The 18,853-nt window shown below is 42.5% G+C and overlaps 1 protein-coding gene across 7 annotated transcripts in view; it reads left to right on the top strand.

Moving 5' to 3' along the window:
- The window catches only part of nhsa (Nance-Horan syndrome a (congenital cataracts and dental anomalies)), a 68,655-nt gene extending 53,655 nt beyond the window's left edge, over nt 1-15,000 (top strand). Inside the window, exons 3-10 of one of the 7 annotated variants that reach the window (XM_044128928.1) lie at nt 159-271; nt 1,284-1,331; nt 1,506-1,568; nt 3,993-4,185; nt 5,903-6,034; nt 7,222-10,041; nt 10,422-10,548; nt 11,718-15,000. In XM_044128928.1, the coding sequence (XP_043984863.1) occupies nt 159-271; nt 1,284-1,331; nt 1,506-1,568; nt 3,993-4,185; nt 5,903-6,034; nt 7,222-10,041; nt 10,422-10,548; nt 11,718-12,336 (4,115 nt within the window). In that variant the 3' untranslated portion in view covers nt 12,337-15,000. Of the gene's footprint in view, nt 1-158; nt 272-1,283; nt 1,569-3,992; nt 4,186-5,902; nt 6,035-7,221; nt 10,042-10,421; nt 10,549-11,717 lie in introns of all 7 variants that reach the window. The other 6 variants (XM_044128927.1, XM_044128929.1, XM_044128930.1 and 3 more) reach the window with 6 other exon arrangements.
- Nucleotides 15,001-18,853: the final 3,853 nt, after the last annotated feature.

Raw genomic sequence — 18,853 nt, 5'->3', positions numbered from 1 at the left:
ATGCATGTAAATGCACTCTCAAAAAAAAAAAGACTTGATCAAAAGTTCAATCAAAAGCTTCCTGCATCAATAATTCTCACAAAACCTGCAATCACAATTGCATCCATCTTCTGCTTTCTTTCATATCCATGCTGTTATCAAAGTGTGTGTGTTTTCAGATCACCAGAGGAGGGAGCGCAGAGTGACCATCTCAGCCCTGCCCCCCCTGCCCGTATACCCCTCCCCTTTCATCGAGCCAACGCAAGACGGTCGGGGCAAAAGTCTAACAACGGTGAGGCGATTATTGTCGTTATCTTTTCCCGTTAGTCTGCAAGAACAACAATCAATACATCAGTGTGTTGGGCTTTGGACGTCCTGCCGGTCAGCTTGTTATATCTCTAAACGTCTAATGTATGGAGTTGTAAACGTAAAGTCACACAAACATCTAATATTTAAATTGAAGCAATGGCTTTTCTTTACAAATATGTTCATACCTCCAGATGTTTTCCTAAGAAGTTTTTCATCTGACTTGTCAAGTTTGGTAGTCCATAATTGGGGAAGTGGAACTTGGATTTTCCAGAAAATCGCGCCGAGCTCAAAAATAGGTTAGCGAGAGGCTTCCAAAACAACGGCAGAAAATTTAACAATACAGTACAACATTCCCTACTGTGGGACCTGGTGGTGGCAGCATTAGAGCTTGGGGATTTAATTTTTTTCCCTCAGCAGGGAAAGGAAAGCCTTTCAGAGTCTAAGGGATGAAGCTAAAAAACAGGACACACTTTAAATGAAAATAACAACAGAGATACAAAAGATTTGAGAGTGTCAGAGGTTCATCTTCCAGAAAAACAACAATCTCACACATACAATGAAGCTGTTTTGTTTTTTTTGTTTGTTTTTTTGTTTGTTTTTTTAGAATGGCCCAGTCAAAGCCCATATATGCTTCCAGTCTCGTTGAACTTGAGCGGTTTTCCAAAGTTTTAGATAGCTCAATGGACCTGCATGGACAACACTTTTCAGATTTTAAAAGCTTTTTCTAAAAAAGAAAAAAAAAAGTCACTCCACAATTTTGCTGTATTTTGTGTTTGTAATGCGATAAAATGTGAAACTGCTGTAAAGTATTTTGCACAAAAACCAGCTGACGTCTGTAGATGTTTAATAATCAGTTTAATAATCCAGCTGTGCTAAAACTTTCCACCGGCACATGGAAGATTTTGTTTAGTTCTTTGTCATACAATGAAGTTTAACCATAATTCTCCTTTTAAAGTGACGGCACCTGTTTTTGTTCTCCCCCTCCATCCAAGCAGCCAGAGAGACATTTTAGAGATGCATCCACTCAGTTAGCTGAAGCTCAGGTAAAGACGCGGACGGAGGCGTGTTCACGTTTTGTTCTCATGTCACCGCTGTATGTGTCCACCTGCGTCACGCTCCTCACCTTCCCTCGTGTCATTATTTTTACATTTCTGTTGTCCTTTGCTTGTTTTCTGTGTGTTTCCCGTTTGCCGCCGTCTCTCCACCCCGTCGTTCAGTCCGACTCCACCCGCTCCTCCTCCCCCACCGAATGTTGCAGCCTCTCTCCCTGGAGCAGAAAGGTACTGGTTCCGGTCCTTCCCGTTTGCTTTCCACCTGTCCTTTCATCTGATTCACATGACCGGTCTCTGCTGTTGATGCATGGACTCTGATGAAGTAAAAAAAAATAAAAATGAAGTGTGCCAGTTTGATGATTTTCTGTGAAGTTTCACTTTGAAGTATGTGAGGAATGTGTGTGTGTGTGTGTGTGTGTGTGTGTGTGTGTGTGTGTGTGTGTGTGTGTGTGTGAGCCATATTCACTCTACGTAAATGAAAGGGTTGACGTTTTGGAAGCTTGTGTCTGTGATTACCCATGATCCTCCTTCTCTGCACTAGCCGACAACCTTTGAGCTTGTTTGTTTGACCAAAAAGGCCTGATGCCCTCAGACAAAGACCAATACGAACCGTCGCTGCTCCTCTTCACCGTCCTCCTTCAAAAAGGCTCATCCTTCCTCTCAGAGCCTCTTCAAAACAAATCAGCTCTAAATGGTCCCCCCCGCCCCCTTTGATTTTTTTTTCTTCTTCTTCTTCTTCTTCTACTCATTGCGAGAAGTTTCCAAGGAAACCGGTTTCTTTTGTCGGCCCCGTTGGTCTGCTGGGAACCGGGAGCACAAAGGCTGGAGAGGCGGCTTTAAATGGGGAGGGGGTGGTGGGAAGACTTTGGGTTGCAGAGATGGGAACCAGTTCGGCCTGAGAGTCACTCCCAGTTTCACATGTTGGAAACTGGAGGGAAGGCAGAGAAATCCTCAGCTTGCTAGATGTCAGAGTTGGTTTCTAGCGCGTCTCGGAGGCCCAGGAGTTTTGCTGCAGCTCAGAGGAATTTGATCCCGGCGCGTTTTTTCCCGGAGGCTCGCCTGCCGCCGCCACAGAGGTGCCGCCACATTCTCACAGCACGACTGCAGGCTGCGTGTCGACGTCAGAATACATCTTGTGGAATAGAGATTGTGACGTGTGCGTGTGTGTGTGTGTGTGGAGTGAGTGCTAAAGTTTTATTGGTCTGAGCTTCCTGCAAGCTGGAACTCTTGCTCTTTTACTTCTTTTGCATGAAAGTCTGTTGTGAATGCTTCTCTCGCTTCCTGCTCTCACTTGCTATGAAGCATGCTGTTCATTACTTGACGGATTCTTTGCACTGCTGTGTGAAACTCGGCTGCTGGAAGGGTGGGTGTGTTTACTGACGTGTTCTCAGAGACGGCGTTCACACTCCTAGCTACGTGGTTCTCAAACTTTTCTCAGCAAGCGCCACCTCAGGATCAGGGTTTCGAAGCACCACCACCGTCCTGACCGACATGTTAAAACAGCGCACTGCAAAAAGTAAATCTTACCAAGTCATTTTTGGTCTAGTTTCTAGTGCAAATATGTTAGGACACTTGAAATAACACAAAAGTAGCTTAAAAGTAACTTTTCAGCAAGATGTAGGAGCTTGTTTTAAGTCAATAATTCCTTAATATTTATGAAAGTTTATGTTGCATTGGTGAATTATTTCATTTATAACAAAAATTTTTTTACATGTTATACGTGAAATAATCTGCCAATGCAACTCAACGCAGAGTATACATTAAGAAACAATTGACTCAAAACAAGCTACTATATCTTGCTTAGTTTTGTCTTATTTCAAGTGTCCTGATGTATTTGCACTAGAAACTAGACCAAAATACTTGGTAAGATTTTGTCTTTTTGCAGTGCAGTACAACAAGTCAGAAGATCTAATCAGGAAAATCTGAGGTTTCTTACCAACTCCAATTTCAAAATCGAATACGGCTGCTTTGAATATGCAACTTGGTGATAGCTGCGCAGTACAGAACCTGTTAGTTTGGAGATTATGTATCTCATTAAAATGTCAGAAAATATTCCCTTTCTTCACTACATTAACTCCTCAAGTGAAATGTCGCTGATGTTTTATCATAAAAATACGGATCGTTTTTTTTTTTGTATTAGCTTGTTTTGCTAGTAGCCTCTACTCCATCCTCTGGATAAATCACTTTGCTAATCTCGCTCATTTGTTGAATTTGGAAGACGAATACAGTTAAATCGTATTCATTTTTATTTCCTACATCTGAATTCTCACTTCTGATGTAAGTGAGTCGCATCACACCGTGTTGTCGGTGGATCTTGGTTCATAGTCTGTTTCCATTGTGCTTTTCTTCTGGTAAGTCTCTGACAAAGTACTTGAACAACTAAAATATTTTACACTCCTTTTACTTCTGTTCATTTCAAATAAATAATTGATGCCAACGTTTCACAGGACCGATTTCCACCGGTGGTATTTGCAGAGCAGTTCGAGAACCGTGAACATAGAAAGTAGCGGGATAGTCCCAGACTCTGTCCACACTTTATCCTCTCTGAAGCCGAGTTGGGTTTTTTCCCTTCTTCTTCTTTAACTCTGCCGACCCATTTTCCATGTAATCCCACCATAACAGTCTAACCATGCAAATATCCATCTGTTGCAGGCTGCGCCTACTGACCCCGACACTGACGGGGTGGCTCTAGGTCACCGGTCTAAGCTTCCCATCCCTAACATCCCCTCCACCCTGGACAAGCAGACTAACTGGTCTAGAGCTCTGCCGCTGCCCACCCCAGAGGAGAGAATGAAATGCAATTCCCAAGTCATCGCCTCATGCATCATTCCTATTAATGTGACCGGTAAATTGAAATCACCAAAATGTCTCAGTTGTCGTCTCTTTGTTTAGGTCTGTGGATAGAGCACTGGAAGTTGTCTTTACATCTTTTAAAGAAGATCTGTAACGCTGTTTTTTTTTTATCTCTAAACATATTGAAAACTACTTTAATACTAGAAAAATGGCATTTTCCAGGAGAATGTGAACAAGCTAGCTGATTAGCTGCAATGAATGAAGTAAGAGTATTATTTTGAACATTAAATAAGAGCAGAATTGTTATGGCAACAAAAGTTACTCACTGAATCACAGACGCTTAACATGTTAGCGTAAAAACCAGAACAGTAGAAGGGCTCATGCTACTATTAGCATGCTAACATACTTAAATTAGCAACAATTTTGGGTTATTTGATAAATTAACCATTAAAATGATAGTGATGTTTGTTTGTGATTCAAAAGACTGTTAAAAAAAATTATAAAATCTCTTCTTCTTTGGGACAAGTAGAAACCTGTCTTCTTTTTTTAACTCCTGGTAGAAGACGACCATGCTACCAGCTGTCGCCTGGTTAATTTATTCACTTTAAAATCCCCATAACAATACAGCTTCTTACTAGCAAAATAAAATAAAAAGTCTTGTCTGGGGTTGTAGCAAAAGCTGTAGCAGAGCTGGATATTGAGATTTGCTTACGTTTAAAATAAAAAGTTAGCCACGGTAGGCTAATCGTCTTGTTTCTTTAGCGAAGTGGTTAGCACACAAATGTTAAAGGAAAAACAATTTCTGAATTCATTTTTAAGTCTCCATTGTGTTATTAGAATGTTTCCAAACACCTAGCTAGAATAGCCATTGCAGACTTTGCTAAAGCTAGAACATAAAACTGAATTACTATGAATGTTATTATAAATAACCCTTTTTGTTTTGACCTAAGAGTTGAGAGGAAGAAGCACATTTAGGTTCAGTACATTTCAATAGGTTACCTATTCAATAGTGTAACCTATCCGATAGGTTACACTATTTCAGTAGTGTAACCTTTTTGGTTTCAGAAAACTCCTCATCCTCAAAAGATCCTGGGTTGCGTGAATTACGCTTACAGACTGTAACGATAAAAGTCCGAGTCATGCTTTGTGCTCTGTGAACTCTGTTTCTCAGTGACACTTTGCGATTGGTAAGAGGCCAGGTGCTGTGACATGAATGGCAATTAGTTTTGTCCAAGCGGATAAAAAAGATCTGTTTGATGTTATTTACTCTCCCTCTCGCTGACTTGAAAACAGGAGCTGTGTGCCAACATGGGCCGAGTCAAAGATAGTTCAAGGGAGGGGGAAATAAATGCACATTTGTAAGCAGAGTCCTGCAATTGCTATGGTGCTGAAAGCCCCAACTTGTTGTCACATGATGGTCATAACGTGTCGGAGGGGCAGCAGGAAGATTAGTTGGTAAACCTAAGCAGAGATATTCAGACTTTACTGTGAGATTTCTCCTTTTAAATGCTTGTTTACAGTTTCTGTCATAGTTGTCAGAAAATATTATAGCTTAGCAACCAAAAACTCCAAGCAGACAGTGCGGCTTTATGCTCTCTCAGATCTCAGACCGCCTCTGCTATTTTTGTACGCCACCTTATTTAGTGCAATCATTCGATATATTTATTTCAACTTTTTGCCGTTTTATGTGACAGCGTGAGAGTTAAAAATAGGATTCTCTGCATTTGGGACCAAACAAAGATTCCTCACATGTCCTGTCTCCGCTGCAGGGGTCGGCTTTGACAGAGATGCTAGTGTGCGCTGCTCACTCGTTCACTCACAGTCTTTGCTTCAGAGGAGACGGAAGCTGAGGAGGCGGAGGACGGTCGCCGGTTTCCCCAGACAGGTGCAGCAGGATTTTGGTATGTATCTTTTTTTCTTTTCTTTTTTTTTAGCCACTTGTCAAGTTGGGTTTTTTTCTTCCACAGCGTCTTGAAGTAATTATACCCTTTGAACTTCTTCTTGTTTTTTTCACTTTTAAAAAATGGGTTTTATCTGGATATTTCTGTGATGGCCCAGTAGGATGTCGTGCATAATTGTGAAGTGAAAAATAAAGCTTGTGTGGTTTTTAGGAATTTTTCAGATTTTCTTTTTACATAATTGTACAAATGTTTAAAGCTTTTTGGATGCCGCCATTTTAACTTCAGGTTGCTTCTTGTCTTTATCAGCTTTGACCGTCTGTAGTCTGATTCAGTTGTTTCATACCAACGCATTTAAATTCAACTATATAACTTCAGTTCAGTCCTAGTTACGGGACAATACAGTTAAATTCAGTGAATAATGACAATTGAATGAAAAAAACTATCTATCTAAATTATTGAATAAAATTAAAGGGGGCTACACTTTTCAAATGTTGCTAAGAAAAATAAAAGTAAAAAGTGCGCATCCATTTTCTTTCACTTCTGAAATATCAACTGTCTTGGTTTATCACATAAAATCCTTGTAAAATGTATCAAAGCTTGTGGGTTTAGCAAGACAAACTAACAGATTCATCTCCATAACATACAAATCTTTGTTATTAATTATCTTGAAGACACACTACTGTATTCTTCCACAGACAGATTTTTTAAAAGTCAATACTTTAACACAACAGTTCACTGCAAAAACCCGAAAGCTTAAGTTTTTTTTGTTTAGTTTGTAGAGCAAATATCTTAGCTTACTTGAAATAAGACAAAACTAATTTACATGTAACTTTCCTTCAAGGTAAGTTTAAGTTTCTTTTCCTAAGTTTTGATGAAGAAGTACCGGTTCCACTGGCAGATTTTTTCACTTATAACATGGAAGAAATACCTTGTTATAAGTGGAACTGGTACTTTATTTATCAATATTAAAGAAACTATTAACTTAAAATAAGCTAAAATTTTGCTGAAAAGTTCCTTGTAAGTTGCTTTTTACTCATGTCAAATGTAGTAAGATAGTTGCACTAGAAACTAGACAAAAAAATCCTCTGTAAGATTTTGCGTTTTCGAGTGTTGAAAGATTATAGAAAATGAAGTCTGGATTTAAGAATCGGTAGCTGAAACTCTTTCAATCCTCCTTTCTTCTCCAGACTCTGATGACTCCCCTGGTTCCAGGGAGCGGACGGTCATTGTTCACACCACTGCCGATATAACTCCTTCCACTGAGGGGCTGGCCAGCCATCTGACCACCAGAGACTCAGGTTGCCAGACCGAAGACTTTTTGACGTCAGGAGCGCCGTGTCGAAGGAGGATCAGGGTCCAGAGAGGTCAGGGCGTGTCACTCCTGCTCTCCCACTCGGCAGGCAACATCTCCTGCCTGCCCGACAGCGCTGACCCCATGTTCTCCAGTTCAGTGGAGGCCCGTTTGCGGTCGCGAAGTCTGCCCAGAGACAGCAGCAGGATGATGATGATCCTGATGGACGACGAGCGCAACGACAGCGAGGAGGAGGAGGAGCTGGCACCCTTCGACTCCGAGAGTTTCCTTCCCGGGCGCAGAGAGAGGATCCTGAAGGAGGAAGAGGAGAGCGCCGACGACCGGGCCGTGTCAGAGCGGCAGCTGGGGGGGCTGAAGTTCGCACAACTGTCGGAGAGTCCGGAGCGCAGCTGGATGGAGCGGACTGGCGCTCAACTGCCCAGGAAAGCGGACATGGGCAGCTGCGAGATCTCGTCCAGTTCGGACACCTTCAGCAGCCCCATTCACTCTGTCTCAGCCGCAGGGGTGCTGGGCAGCCAAATGGACCATAAGGACGACCACCAGTCTTCCAGCGGGAACTGGAGTGGCAGCAGCTCCACCTGCCCCTCCCAGACCTCAGAAACCATCCCCCCCGCAGCGTCCCCTCCACTCACCGGCTCCTCGCACTGCGACTCTGAGTTGTCCCTCAATGCCGCCACTCACACCGCCGAAGACCAGACCAGCTTCCTGCTGGACAACTACCAGGGCCTCAGAACCCAGCGAGCTGGCTCCTTCTCCTCAGCAGCTATGGACATATTAGAGGAGGCAGGGGTGAGTACGCCCGTGGAGGGGGAGTGGGATTTCCCCAACGCGGCGCCGTCTTCCTCTCAGGGGTTCAGTCCTGAACCGGGCAGGGAGGCCGAGAGCAGCCTGGGCTGCCCCAGCTTCACCAGCATGGCTACCTGCGAGAGCAGCTTCTCCGACAAGCCGCCATCAGAGAAAGCAGACACCGTCTCTTACTACTCTGTGGACACCGAAGGGTACTACACCTCCATGCACTTTGACTGCGGTTTAAAAGGCAGCAAAAGTTTCACCTACAACTATGCAACCCCTGGTTTTGATTGCGGTTTGTCGGATGTGAGCGGCCAGCTGACTCTAGGGAGACGCTGCCTCTCCTTGAGAAAGTCAAAGGCCAAGCCCTCCCCACCAAAGAGGAGTTCCTCCTTGAGGAAGATATGCAGTGAGGGACACATCCCTGAAAAAAGAGAACCAAAGATTACCGGTACCAACAAATATCCAGCGTCTCTGTCCTCTAAAGAGCGGAGAATGCAGCTGGCTCTGTCTGGATCGCAAGGACTCATGGAGAACTCCCCACTAGGGCGAGAGCCCCTCGAGGTCTGGGCGATGGAAGGCATGTCGGATCTGACGGATTTAGGCGTTTTAAGCTCCAAAGACGCACATTCCTTTAAGGACAATGGCATTGTGCAGTCAGACTATGCAGATCTCTGGCTTCTAAACGATTTGAAGTCCAGTGATCCCTACCGATCGCTATCAAACTCCAGCACAGCCACGGGTACGACTGTGATCGAATGCATCAAGTCACAGGAGAGCTCAGAGTCCCAGACTTCCCAGTCTGGCTCCAGAGCCACCACCCCATCACTTCCATCAGTGGAGAGCGAGTTCAAGTTGACGTCTCCGGAGAAGCTGGCCGGACTGGCGAGCCCATCGAGCGGCTACTCCAGTCAGTCTGAAACCCCCACCTCCTCATTTCCCTCCACCTTCTTCCCTGGACCTCTGTCCCCAGCCACTGGGAAGAGGAAGCCCAAAGTCCCAGAGAGGAAGTCGTCTCTTTCCTCTCTGTCTCTGCAGGCACGCTCATCCAGAGACGTAGCAACCTCGAAGAAAGATCTGGAGCTGCCGATGATTCCTCCTTCTCACCTTGACTTAAGTGCCCTTCACAGTCCAAGCAATAAAGACTCAGCTTACGGGAACCAGCTACCAAACCTTCTCCAGATCAAGCAAAATGATGTGCCAACTGCCAAAGCTGTCACATCCCCGAACCTGGAGTCCTTCACTGCCCACTCTCTGTCTATAACACCTTCAATTCTTCAAAAAGTGCAGCTTTGGTCCATCAGCAAGCAGCCTGAAGACCTGCATGAGAGCAAAGCGGCCTCGAGACTCCAGTGTCTGTCTGAGAACTCAACCAGCAGTCAATCGCTAGCTCTCAAGAGTCCCTCACTGCACAATGCTCATAATCATCATGTTTCATCAAACGACTCAATCCATGCCTCAAATGAAGAGCTTTCAATGGCGAATAGCAAGGGCACAGAGGCATTGTCAGGGAGCGCCACAGCTGTCGGACTGCGGTCAGAACCGTGTTCGGATGGTTCTATCGTCCCCAAGACATTGACTGTTCACGAAGCAGAGCAGCGCTCAGAGTCACCGGTAACATCCGTCTGCTCCGGAGAGTCTGTCCCACATGTAGACTCTTTGGGTCAGCAGCAGATCGAACTGCCCGAAACAGAAATGTGTCCTTGCCCTCCGGTTTTACACAGCTCACCCAAGAGGTCCAACTGTGTGGACAAAGTGCCTGCTGCTGACAGTCCTCTGGAGACGTCCCAGGAGAGCTGCATCAGCAGCGAAGGGGAGAACGACTCATCAGGGGTTTCAGCCGAAAGTGCCTCACAGGACAGGAAAGAGGAATCCACAGAGGAGGCAGACGATTGCTTCAGCAAAGGCAGGTTCTTCAGCCCCTTTTCACTAGAAACTATTACTATCTATTCCAGATTGATACGTGGATCATTTTAATAAAAATAAAAGCATAAGAATAGTACAGAAAAAATCCATGTAACACAGATGCTAGATATTAAAATCCAAATTTTTTATTTTTGCAAAAAAAATTATTAAAATTAATTTCCTAGTTTTTTCTTTTACTTAATTACTTACACTTAAACCGTTACATATACTCTTTATGTTTAAACATAACCTGTTAATACTGTACATATTCAATTTGACCTCAATAGCAATAAAGGAATTACAAAAATATTAGTATTTTTGCATATTATGGACTTGTTATAATCTGCTAATCACCGTTTTAAAAGTTGCTTTTTTTTACAGACTATACAGAAAGTGACAACTCTGCGTCGTCACAGCTCGAGGAGTCAAAAAGAGAGGATGAAGACAGCGTGTTTCTGTCACCCACCAAGTCCCGCACCACTGAGGATCTGTTCGCTATGATTCACAGGTGAGCGTTTGCACAGACGGCCTCTCAGTCCTGGTTCACATAAAGTGTCTCAGAGCTGTTTGTGGCGACGGTGGTAGGAGTCAGACCCGCAATCGGTGGGTTGCTGGTTCGATCCTCGCTCCATCATGTTTTCGGCCAGCTATCGTCATTGCTATATTCCACTGATTCCATACAAAACGAGTGATGTCGTGTGCAGAAGCTTCAGCTCCCCCTGCTGGAGGGCCTAAAAAAACCCCTGCTCGCTGACAATCACTATCATTAGTTTTAGTTGTCAGCATAATGCACTAAATCTTAGATATATGTGTGATATATAAAAGAAAAAGGGAACAAAAGGTGCTTTGTTGCTAATTCACTAGCAAGGACCACGCCACAAAGGTTTAAAGATTTATTGTAGGAAGGGCTGAAGAAGACAGGATGTAGGGATGAATGAGTTTGGCCTGGTCATCTGGGGGTGGGAGATGAAGACTCGGCGTGGGGGTGTGGTCTTCGGGGAAATTTGTTCCGCTTATTTTGCTGCAGCAAAAAGGAGTAGAGCATGGTTATGAGATGGAAGAACGGAAAAGGGGAATAGGTGACGGGATGAAGAGGGCAAAGGAGGGAGGGGTTGACATAACAGACTGAGCAGAGTATAAATAGACTGCTTGTAAAATTTTTAGGTGTGGCTTTTTTGCGTGGCCCTGCTACCAAACTTAAGTTAGCGTATTCACCTGATTTGTCAACACTGTGACAAGTAGATTACAAGGTCAGCAAAAAAGTTTTAATTAAAAGAAAAAAAGCAAGTACGTCAGCTATGCTGGCTTAACTTTGACCACCTTAACATGTAGATTGTGGTGCAGAGTTTGGTCTGTTTCGGTTCAGTAAAAAGAAAAAAAAAAGTAGCTAATTATTAATAATCTCTAAATAAACATCAAGCCTGTAAACATAAAATCTGAACTTGAAATCGTTTTTCAATGCTTTTCTTGCGCTATTTTCCCTTTGTTGTGGCGCATTGTTCTAAATCGATAGTATCTATATCTCCAGGTTTCATTTTGTTAACAAAACTAACTGACTATGAATCCCATATGAAAGAACAGTCTTTTTCCCCTCCAGCATTAAATTTCCAGATGTAAACAATAGCATCCAACATGTCTATACAGCTCTGATTTCATGCAAATTCATTTCATCCGTAGATCCAAAAGGAAAGTGCTGGGGAGGAAGGACTCCCCTGAGCTGGCCGCAAGGGCCCGCCTCTGCGCCTCATCGGGCAACACCCCACCGCCCAGCAGCACCGTCACCTCCCCGGTCCCTACGGCGTCCCCCTCCTCCCCCGCTGTGACCCCGCCTGCCCCACACAGAGTCTCGGGCCCCATCTACAGGAACGCGAAGAAGTCCAGCACCTCCAACGAGGAGTTCAAGCAGCTGCTGCTTAAAAAGGGGAGCCGCTCGGACTCCAACTACCGCATGTCGGCTGCTGAGATCCTGAAGAGCCCCATCACTCCGAAGTCGCCTGGAGACTTTCTGACCGAGTCACCCAGACAGTCAGAGGAGCCCCCCTCCGCACTGCAGCAACTCCTGTTGGACCAAGAGCAGCTGTCCAGCCCGTACCCCAAAGCCAACGCCGAGAGCTTCTCCCCGAGACCCTACCCCGCATCTGCCGCCTCCCGGCAGGGCCGCTCAAGGATCCCGCCGCCCGCCAGCAGCAGCCGCTACAGCATGCGCAGCAGGCTGTACTCCACGCCCATGCAGGCCATCTCCGAGGGCGAGACGGAGAACTCGGACGGAAGCCCTCACGATGACCGCGCCACGTAGGACACGGAGCACAGCAGAGATAAATCTATACGTTTACAAAGACGACTGATGGACCACGATGAAATATAATATATAGATATATCAAATATGCAGGAGGCAGGTTTGTCATTTTAATAGTAAAAAAAATAAAAAATAAATAAATCAGATTCCTAGCAATTTTTTGGGATGAATTTTTAAATATTTTTCTTTTTGTATTTCAGTCCACAAAATGTACCACAAACTATTTTTAAAATAAATCCCTGTTATTACAAAATGCCTTTGTAAAAAAAAACAAAAACAAAAAAACAAAAATAGAAACATCCAAAACCCAAATATTCATCCTGCCCAATTTAACTCTTAAAGTTCAGATTATGGACGCACCGATTGGCATCGTTTCCAGTTTTGGTAAACCGTGCCAACACACACTGTTTTTCTACTGCGATTTCTATCGAATGGCTGTTTTTCAATGAATCTAGCACAACTAGCATGACGTAGCTCCGCGTGTCTCTTGATAGATTTTTGCAAAAAGCTTCCAACATTTCAGAGTTTTCTCTATGACTGGCAGAGCTGAAAAACTCAAAGTTAAAAACAGAGCAACTTAGATCCCAGTTAGCCTTCTTGCTCTCTGCTGAAGTCTCAGCCTGATTCTACAGCAGACACGTCTCAACATTAAGTAGCTCACCACATCTCAGTGATCCATCTGATTTCCCTAATAATGTGTTTTTTTTAACAGCTAATGTTGAGCCTTCTTCTGACAGTTGCATCTTCCACACCGAAGAGTTGTTGTCAGCGGGACGTGTCAGGGCTTGCGTTGATTATCGATTATCTCTAGTTTTAAAGAGATATTTTGCTTGGTTATTTGAAGACAGGTAAACCCAACGTCTCGTGACAGCACATGCGCTTCGTCTTATCTGTTCTGTTGTCAGATTTTAAAAGGAAAAATAAATTAAAAAACCTTCATTTTGTATCCTATAGATGCAGATTTGTACCTTTTATGTATTCTGGGAATACCTATGCAATAAAAAACACAAAAGTTGTACATTTCCTCAAGCCACTTTAACTTTCCCGCCAATCAGCACGTCACAACTAGCTTCAGAGAAATTATCCCTCCGTCTTTCCATTCATATTGTCACCAACAGCAGTTAGAAGACTTTAACTCCTAACCAGGACATATATAATGAAAGGCAGCTACTTGTTACAATATTTCAGAGTCGTCATAGAGAGTTACCAGTGATAGACGGCAGAAAGCTCTAAGCCGAACACCAAGCCGAGGATCTCTGGAGACGGGAAAGACGCAGGTGTTATCACGGGATGCGAAAAAGTGCTCAAAAAGCCAGAGGCGGTGGAAACGCAGCGTGGAAAGATACAATAAGAAGGTCATGTGTTTAAAGAACAGTGGTCGTTTGTGGCTGAAGATGTGGCATGTTTTTGAATAGTCGAAAGAGGCGAAGGGAAAGTGCTCAGTAGGATCGAATATGCCTTACTGTACTCGACAGGAAACAATACGTGACAAAACGTTTTCCCCCCGGGAAGGACTTTTCAGGTTTCTAACCAGAAGATGTAAAATGTGGGGCCGGGTTATGAAGAAGGGTAAGAATCTGTTGGATTCTGGGGCATTTGCTGCTGTCGTGTGCCAAATGTTCCTTGATGACTCCATACGCACCATAAAATATTTTCTACGTTGTTAACAACTTAAACTTTTTTTTTTAATCAGACGGATGGCCCCTGTTTAGTTTTTTCTTTTAACAAACTAAAAGTGACATTTTAACAATGAATTGCTGGAAATTTTAAAAACATATTCAGATACCTACTTTCATTTTGAAAGACACATTTTAGTTTTCTGTTTTCTGATTTCCAAGGATCGCATTTTGATCTATTATAATATAAACAGTAGAGCTATTTCAAAGCGCTATAAGCTATGCCCAACCAGTATGCAAAGCTGACAGAATCGGTGTCAGTGCAGGTAGATTTTTGGCCTTAATGACACGCCGTACAGGGAACTCAGTGAGATTAGCCTCTCAACTTTCATTCCTCCTAACTCCCTTACTCCCTTTTTTGCACTGACGAAGAGATGTTTGTGAGGTTTCATTTGTCCCTTGCTGCGTGCCGTACCTGGACATATTTACTCTCTCAGCTGTATAAATAAATCTTCCTGAATAATTTTGTCAAGAGTGGAGTTGTGTAGATGCTTCTGCCAAAGGCTGCAGGACATGTTACAGGACCTGTTTGGAGCATTGGACTGTGCTTTTCTTTTGTTACTTGACTGAAATGTTCTTGAAATCACAGAACAGTACTAAAAAAACAGAGTCACAGCTTATGGTACTAGATGCATTAAAAAAAACATTGGACATGAAATGAACCTATACAAACAGTACTGTATGTTTTTTTTCTTTCTTCCTCTCTTTCTTTTTTGTGTACAAAACTGTAAATACATGAACTGTTCAGAACGATCACAAAGGTTATCTAATTGTCTCTAATGTAAAATAATATTAATAATGTTTTCAGAGTTTACATTGATTTCAGACCTTTGTATATTTTTGAGTTGTGGAACACTTTGTCTTGTATTTATTTTTTAGTAAGCATTGTGGGCATCCCATAGAAAATCTTTATCTACTGCTGAAGCACAACAAGCTGCTTAGCAAAATGTGTATGAACAGACAAATAAATGTGACTGCTTTAAAAATACAACTTTGAGTGTGTGTGGTCAGTTCCAAACAGCGGGAGGTCAGCTCACCCTGTTGCTAATTATTACCAACATTTTGCCATTTCATCCCTTCTTTCTGTTATTTTGCTAACATGCTGTGCCTAAAGCTACGGTATGTACGTTTTACCAAAATATATTGTGTTTTTTTTAAGACATATTTGTTAAAATTGTCACCTTGTCATGTCAATATAAAATGCGACAGATAATCTGTGAAAAGACTGCTCTGTCCATGTCAGCCGAAATGCACCACTAACAACCAATCAGAACAAAAACAACCAATCAGAGGCAGGGGGCGGGTCTTACCACTGCCAATCAAACCTGTGTACGTTACTCTATGTGTTAATGGCGGAGAAGTAACTTGGCGTTCCAGGAAAACCGTTTATCCTCCTTTGTCAGTGGCCATGCTAACTAGCTTTAGCGTCACTGACAGGCTTTGCTGTAGGAAATCATAACAGCAAGGAAGAGGGAGATGGAGAGATGGCAGAGGAGCTCGATTTTTATTTTAATTTTTTCACAGATTATGTCTCATACCAAGCTCTCACCATAGTGCTACATTAGCGAATATGTAGCATATTTCTAAATAAAAGTTATTTGCGCCTGCTTTAAACCACTGAATCTAAATTTTGATTTCTTAGTATTTGTTACATTTTCATGGATTATTTAAATAAACAGAGAAAAAAATGCTCAAATTTGTCAGCTAACAAAATTCATTTGTATGTTTTATTTAAATTTATTTTCGTTCTGAACCCTATTATTTCTTACAACATATGAAGAAGAATGACCACTGATTAAAATCAAATCCAAATAACCCAGAAACACCTCTTGCTTTACAGATGAGATTTTTTGGAGTCAACCACAGAGTACACTATGGCTCCAATACAAAACCGAAATAAACTGGCAAGAAACGACCCAAATTCCAAAATGGCAATTTTGCACATTTGTAGAAGTGTTGACAAATATTGCCGAACCAAGAACATGCTGAATGTGAATCAACAGGTGCTTCAACGACGTGTTAGTTTAAAGAGTGCACACACTCATGTGACCAGGATTTTCCAGCTCTTAAAATGCTCACATTTTGCCCTCCCCGCAGTTTTGTTTGCACCACGAAAACAAAACCGACTGATATTAATAACTTTGGAGGAAACGTGAATCTCGGCTCCTAGTAAGGATTAAACTGAACCGCTTTTCACCCGAGTAGAACACTAGAGGGCGCACTTCAGATGAAACCTCTCAGCATTGTTTTCCAGCAGTAATTCAATGTATATTAATTAGGTTTTCTTTTTGGTCTCCGTTGCCTTTTTCTTTTTAACATTGAAACACGTCCCTCTCCGCGGAAGACCTCCGTTTCTTTCTGCACCTGTTTTTCTGTGTGTCACAGCTGGGACAGAAAATTCCCATTGTTGTTCTGGCTGATGTCAGTGAGGCCTTGGGATGGACAAAAACGCCTTGTTCACTGGGTCCTTGCATGCCAGCTGAGCTAAGATTGAGAGGGGGGGCGGGGCAGGAACAGGCTGCAGTGGTGGAGGAATCGAAGGTTATCTCTGCTCTCATGAGGAAGCAACATTAATATAATCTGGCTTTTGCTCAGATGAGGGACGTATTCAAACATTTGAAGCTGCCTTCTGGAGATATGCTGCTGTGGTTGGTGTCCCAATCTAACCGTCTGGCTCACCAGATGTGTCGGTGGTAATCCAGGGTTACAATGACAGCCCGTGTGTTTTGATAGTTTTCATGTGCTTGATCGTCAAGGGAGGGGGTACGTCATTTCATTCCCTACATGAAGATGTAAAGAGATGTTTGGAGATGAATTGTCATCATTGATACAGTTTCTTCTTTGTTGTAGCAAAGCCTTTTGGCAACAATTCTGAGGCTGATGGGAAAGTCTTTATGTATTTCCCTTTAAATGCTGCCACATGTGTATGGAAAATGTATTTGCTGGTGAAGCAGCCTGGCTGAAATTATTTACGGTGTCTATAAAAAAAACTTGCCAGATTGTCTCCATCGATGTTAATCTGCTTATTCTGCTTGATTGGCTTTCTTCATTACATTAGATTATTAAAACTTGAAGAACTAAGACATACAGGGGTGTCAAAGGTGTGTGAGAGAACCAGAAAAAACAGCCTGGTAGCCGCTCCTCATGCTGATCACCTTCTTGGTCACTAACTGTGGGAACAGTTAGTGAAACTCCAGACTGAGTTTTCTATTCATCTTTCAGTTTGAAAGACAGACAAAAGTAGAACAATGGTAAAATAGAACAATGGTAAACTTTATGTCAATACTTAAGTATAATCTCTGTGGGGGACAAAACATTCATTGTTACACAATGCAAATTATTGGGGTGTTTTTTAGTAATTTTATTGCTTCTTTGCAATGTTATTAATCAAAAATCCTAAAAAAAAACCATCATCAGATCTTAATTACTTTTTTCTTCATTTGTGGTTTAAAGATTTGTGTCCAGGGCCTTATGCACCAAAAAGAAAAACTTTACTTTTTCTGCAGCAATAATAATTGATCACTACTCAAAGACAGACATGTACATTAAGTTGTCCATGAAATTCCACTTTGAGAAAACATAAAGGAAGGTGTTAAATCTTGACTGTTGGAGTCAGACTGGAGATTCTCTACTGTGGTTGAGACAGCCTGCAGGTCACTGCTCTGAATTTATCATGTCATGAAAAAGTATCCCACCCTGAAAAAAGAAAACGCTTTAATACAAGCGGCGATATCAGGCAGAGATAATACGAGTAAATGTAACGTCTTCCAGTTTTATTTCCTCAAGGGAAAACAATCTATCCAAACAGATTATGTGAAAAAGCAATTCCGTCTCCTTACTAAATCAGGAACAAACAGCAACTAACCACATTTCTGGCTCAATTTCTTCTTTCACACACAAGCTTGATTGCTACCAGACCCTGAAGAATGAAGACATCTCAGGATATACATTCACGCTTGTCTAAGGAGCAGACTGGAAGGATCTCAACAGGCATCATCACATTGTGACCAGATCTAAAGAAATTCAAGAACAGATGAGAAACAAGCTCAGTCGGTCTAGAAAGAGCCACAGAAGCCATTAAGGCTTTGGAACTCCAGCGAAGCCAAACGAGAGTCATTATCCACATATGGAGAAAATATGAGTGGTTGGCCTACTAAATATATTTCAAGTGAATACCAACAACTTCAATTCAATTTGTAAGGATCTGGGTTGGTGATTCTAAGATAAGAAGAAAAAAAAATTGGTCAAAAGTGCGAGAATGTCCAGTGATGATCAATATGTGAACTCAAGCTCAGGCGCACTTGTGATATGCAGTTGGAAGATCCACAAAGTCCAACATTAAGTGCCTAAAAAAAAAGGACAAAATTGCAGTTTTGGACTGATCTAGTCCAAATTTAAATCTTCTTGAGGTGATCTTGCGTGACCTGAAACAATTAATTTAGGCCTGGCGAAAGTAAAGACTCATTTCCGGTGACTGGAAAATGATTGATGATAGCTGCAGTTGCCAAGTGCGGCACGGTCACTTTTTAAGTTTAAGGAGTAATTACTTTTACTCATTGGGCCAGATTGCTTTGGATAGCTTTCTCTCCTCAATAAATGAAAGAAATTGTGTGTGTGTGTGTGTGTGTGTGTGTGTGTGTGTGTGTGTTTAATCAAATCTTCTTTGCCTGATGATAACATTCATTTGATCTGAAGTATCTACCCAGCCCCCCTTGGTTAAAGAAAACCTTAAAACAGAAAAGAATGTGAACAACACATTCAGCGCATACCTGAGACGTGTGTCTTCAACTGAGTGTTGCTGACTCTATAAAGCGATTGGGGGGAAGCACACTGTAGGACAT

Source organism: Gambusia affinis, linkage group LG10 (assembly GCF_019740435.1).
Source record: "Gambusia affinis linkage group LG10, SWU_Gaff_1.0, whole genome shotgun sequence".
Taxonomy (NCBI): Eukaryota; Metazoa; Chordata; class Actinopteri; order Cyprinodontiformes; family Poeciliidae; genus Gambusia; species Gambusia affinis.
The sequence above is the reverse complement of the archived record's forward strand: the minus strand, read 5'-3'. Positions and strand labels throughout refer to the sequence as shown.